The 4,433-nt window shown below is 52.7% G+C and overlaps 1 protein-coding gene across 1 annotated transcript; it reads right to left on the bottom strand.

Annotated features, from left to right (window-relative positions):
• Positions 1-292: 292 nt before the first annotated feature.
• On the bottom strand, positions 293-3,848 carry TNNI1 (troponin I1, slow skeletal type). Its single transcript, XM_067310555.1, has 5 exons — positions 3,723-3,848; positions 3,546-3,635; positions 2,901-3,077; positions 1,188-1,298; positions 293-810 (listed from the first exon to the last, which is right to left on the bottom strand). The coding sequence occupies exons 1-4, from the start codon at positions 3,846-3,848 to the stop codon at positions 1,191-1,193; spliced, it is 501 nt and encodes a 166-aa protein (XP_067166656.1). The 3' UTR covers positions 293-810; positions 1,188-1,190.
• Between the last annotated feature and the right edge of the window lie 585 nt (positions 3,849-4,433).

Genomic DNA, 4,433 nt, shown 5'->3' with positions numbered 1-4,433 from the left:
TGCTTTGGAAAGGGAGAAGGTGGCTGTGCATTGGGCCAAGGGGTCTCAACAGAGCTGGTGGGGCACCAGGAACAGGGCGGTTGCAGCCTTGCTGGGAGCCGGGAAAAAAGAGCCCAGTGAAAGTCAGATGTCAGGGAGCACTGTCGGTCTGAGCACTAGCATGGGGACATCATGGGGGGTGGAAGGAAAGGACTGATGTATCTTCCCCACCAGGGCTGTGGACCGGCATTGCATGCTCCCAGCCCTGGCCAATGCTCCCGCATTGCTTCAGTGAAGAGCACACGCCACGCTCTGCCCGGGAGACTGTCCTTTAATACATGTACAATTGCGTGGGAACATCTCAGGCTGCACACGTCAGAGGATGGGGGAGTGGGAAGACCAGCAGCCGTCTCCCGGGCCTCTCTGCAGCAGAGGGAAGAGAGGGATGGCTAGCAGCCCCTTAGAGCTGCGTGCCCAGCACAGACACACGGAAGCTGCCCATGAGAAGACATGCCCTGTGTTGTGCCAGCTGGCAGAGGAGCACCAGCAACCCCCTGGCCATGCTGGTGACACCTGTGGCACCTGAGAGCCATTGTGCCGGGGCCACCCTGGAGCAGGGCCGATTGCACAATTGTAAGGTGAGACCTGCACACAACTGCAGGCCAGGGTTGATGGAAAGGAAGAGGCTCAGATCTCCTTCCCAAGTAGTCGTCCACACGCTTCAGCTCAGTGGTGAATTCAGGGTACGGTCATAAGGAGCAAGGAGGGACAGCAAGGGAAAGGGAGGCAGACAGCAGGATCGGGGAGGCTCTTCTTCCTGGCCTGACGCTCCTGCAGGAAAGAAACAGAGCAGAGCAATGGGGCAAAAGAGGCGTTTGGCTTGAAGCAGCCACGCTGCAGGCCCAAAGCTGATGCCAGCAATGCCTGTGCTGTGCAGGATGACTGTGGCGTGGCTGCACAGACCCCAGAAAGCCGGGGAGGATGAGCTGGGTGAGGGGGATAACTGTTGACAGGGGCTCCACTTTGGGGACATGTGGGCCTGAGACCCGTCCCATGTGCTGGGAGAGGGACAGGCCAGGAAGCCAGGTGTGAAAACCCCGGGGTGAGGAGCAGGTGCCTTTTCTGCGTTCTCTCAGGTACAAGCACCACTCAGGGATGGTTACAAGGAGCGTGGGCCATGGCAGGGGAAGGTGGACTAGTTGCCATACCTCTCACTGGCCCGTAGGGGACTTGGCAGCATCGAACATCTTCTTTCGGCCCTCCATACCCGACATGGCTTCCACGTTCTTGCGCCAGTCACCCACTTCCACAGGGCGCTCCTGCAGGGAGAGACAGGGCCAGGGGCTGCAATGGCTCTGTGACGGACCAGCTGGAGGCCCTGTGCTTTCTCACCCACATGCCCTGGCGCAAAGGCAGCACAGGGAAGGCATGCATGTGGGAATTATTCCAGATTTATACCAGCATACTGGGGCAAATGCAAGCAAATACACTTTCTGCAGAGAGGTCCCAGCCCACATAAAACCCATCTCCACCTTGTCTCAGCTTTTGGAGAGGACCGGGATTGCAGTGAGAGCTGGGAGGCTACTTCCAGAACAGAAAGGGTAGGCGATGGCTGCTCTGGGAGCATGCCCAGTTGTCTGCTTTGCCAACCCACAAGCGTTCATAGAATACAAGCCATGCCCCAAAATCATCTCACAAGATCTAAAATAAACTCAGATCTATTCACTACCTGACACTGAAGCCTGTAAACACATTTTTTTTCAATCCAAAGGATGAAAAATGTACCCTACTAGTAACAGTGAAAAAAAAAGGAAAAAATGAGATTCTCATCCAATCTGCTGAGCTGGAACCTGGGGTTAAAACACAGTGCCCAGTGAGGAAACTGGGAAAGCAGCAGAACTCTTCTGGGGGGAATCTCGACATCTCAAAACCTGCTGCTGCTCCAAATCAGAGCAAAAAATTGCAATTCCTGAATGCAGCATAGAGCAAAATCCCCCATGTTCTCTTTGGGAATGTCAAAGCAGTCTCCTGCGATGCTGTCAGGATGGCCTAATCTGAAAAGCAACATCACGGACTGCGTCTGACATTGTCTGTATCACAGGAGCTGTATCTCATTGCTGTTTAACACATGATGGAATTAAATCTATGAGTCAAAACCAGAATGTCAAAATCCAGTACTGGGACTTTTTCCCCTTGACAGTGCTCTTGCTGTTGGGGTGTTCCTGCCTGGCCTTTTCCAAACTGTAATTTCTGATCTGAAAGAAGACTAAATCCTTGTGGGCAGATCTGGTGCAGGAGGAGCGGTTGACATTGCCTGTGTCCTCATGGTGGGGCACTTGCCCCTATGCCTGCCTACACACCATGGGCAGGCTTGGGAATTGCACTACCTCTCTGGTACTGAGATAGATTTTTCCCTCTTCCATCTCTGCAAAGTCAGTGTGATCTGCGCCATTTGTCTCAGGCTGGGTATGCTTGCTGGGCTTGCATTGTCTTATCTAATCTGCGCCTGGGAGTTTCCTGGGTGCTTTCTGGGTGTGATTGTACCTAACAGGAGCTCTTCTTATTCCCAAGAAGATTGAAGACCAAACTCTCAAGAAAGTGCAGCTCAACAAACATGTCAAGGGGTCTGTGCCACTTTACTCCAGCTGAAAGTACCCCTAGGCTCTGGGAGGGAAGATCATGGACACAGCCCTGAATCTCACCTGTCATCATCCACCTGGCCCAGCCAAACAGCTCCCTCGTGGTCCTACAGTGTCCTGCAATGGGCAATGCCTCAAAAGGACTACACCCCTTGCTATTTCTGAGGCACAGGGCTTACAAAGGTTCAGCATAACCCATGCATGCTTCACAGGGATGTTGGAGAAGGACAGGTGCAGCCCTAGGATGTCTCTCCACCTCCAGCCTCTGAAAGAGATACCCACCTTCTCTGTGTCCTCCTTCTTTACAGACTTCAGGTTGGCTCTCAGATCCATGGAAACCTTGTGTTTGGAGCCCAGCAGAGCCCTCAGCATGGCATCAGCAGAGACACGGACTCGCCGCAGGGGGGGTCGCTTGAACTTTCCCCGGAGGTCCATCACTTTCAGTTTCAGGTCTTTAATCTGCAGGTTGAGGAAACAAGGTGGAGTGGGAGTCGTTGTATGGCTGCTTTGCACAAAATGCTTCTGCGTGAAGCAGGAGTCTCTGCCTATTCCTACCCTCAGAGGGGTCCCAGCCCCTCCTGCAGCAGGTAGGACCACCTCCACTGAGGGACTGTCCACCTGAGCCCAGACCCACAGTGATGGCCTTGTCCCAGCCTGCTCGGATGGTGGCCATGCCACATGAAAGACCTCTCAGACCCTCAGAGGATGACCAGGAGATCAAGGAGGTTGCCTGTAGAGCCAGGTGACACTGAGCTTTCTGAGGCAGGGATGATTCCTGTACTGAGTGGTGAACGTCTGCTCTGAGATAAGCCTAGTGGATGTCCCACACTCAAGCTCAGTCCAGTCCATGAAAGACCCCCCATCAAGGCCCAAGTCACCACCCAGGAGGGAATTAATATAGACACAAACAGCCCCTCCTGCTCCTACCTCCCGGGTGTTATGGTTGCATTTTGCTTCAATGTCGTATCTCTCTTCATCCACAATTTCAACTTTCGCATGCAGCTCCCTGCACAGATCCTGGGGGTCAAGCACAACAAGAGAGCAGTAAGCAATGGCCCCTAGTGCTCCCAAGGAGCTCACTTCATCCTCACACCAGAGAAATACCTGGAGTTGGCTCAAGGAAAGCCCACTGGTATACAGTGGTGTGACCCGCTCAGACAGGTATCTTTCCTTCTCTGACTGTTTGTCAATCTGCTCCTGATCCCACTCCTCCTTTGCCTTTGCCAGCATCAAGCTCTAGGGAACAAGCAGAAAATAGAGGCCTGAATGGACAGGCTCCTCAGTTAGTCCCTGAGCCTCCCTGCACAAGGTCTGTAGGATGAGAGAGAGTCCCAACTCCTTATCAACCTCCCTTGCTGTGGTTATCCTCCAAAAATCACTGTGATGCTGCAACACACATCAAAAAAATCCCTACATCCTTTGTGTGGTGACACTGAAGGCAGGGGAAACAGGGCCAGAGATAACACTGTGGTGGTGGTGTTCCTGATGGATGCTGACGTGGGCACTTTCTTTGCACTGGTTTGCTCTGTTGTTGCATTAAACGATTTCCCTAAGCGACAACAAACCCTAGGGAGTTTCCAACCCTTAGGACTCACCTTCAACAAGAGTTTGCGTGAGGCTGTGATCTTGGACTTTCTCTAGGGGAAAAGAGGACAAAAAGTATCTTTGAAAACAAACTTGCAGCAAATGCAGAATAACATCTATATCACTCAGGAAAGGAAAGGCACTTACCTCCCTGCAGGGAGGCATTCATTCAGGAACGAGCAATAAGGAAGACAAAAACAGAATAGGGCATAAGTGGATAGGAATCAAGAA

The sequence above is a fragment of the Apteryx mantelli genome, chromosome 25 (genome assembly GCF_036417845.1).
Source record: "Apteryx mantelli isolate bAptMan1 chromosome 25, bAptMan1.hap1, whole genome shotgun sequence".
Lineage (NCBI taxonomy): Eukaryota > Metazoa > Chordata > Aves > Apterygiformes > Apterygidae > Apteryx > Apteryx mantelli.
This window is presented reverse-complemented; position numbering and strand designations above follow the sequence as displayed.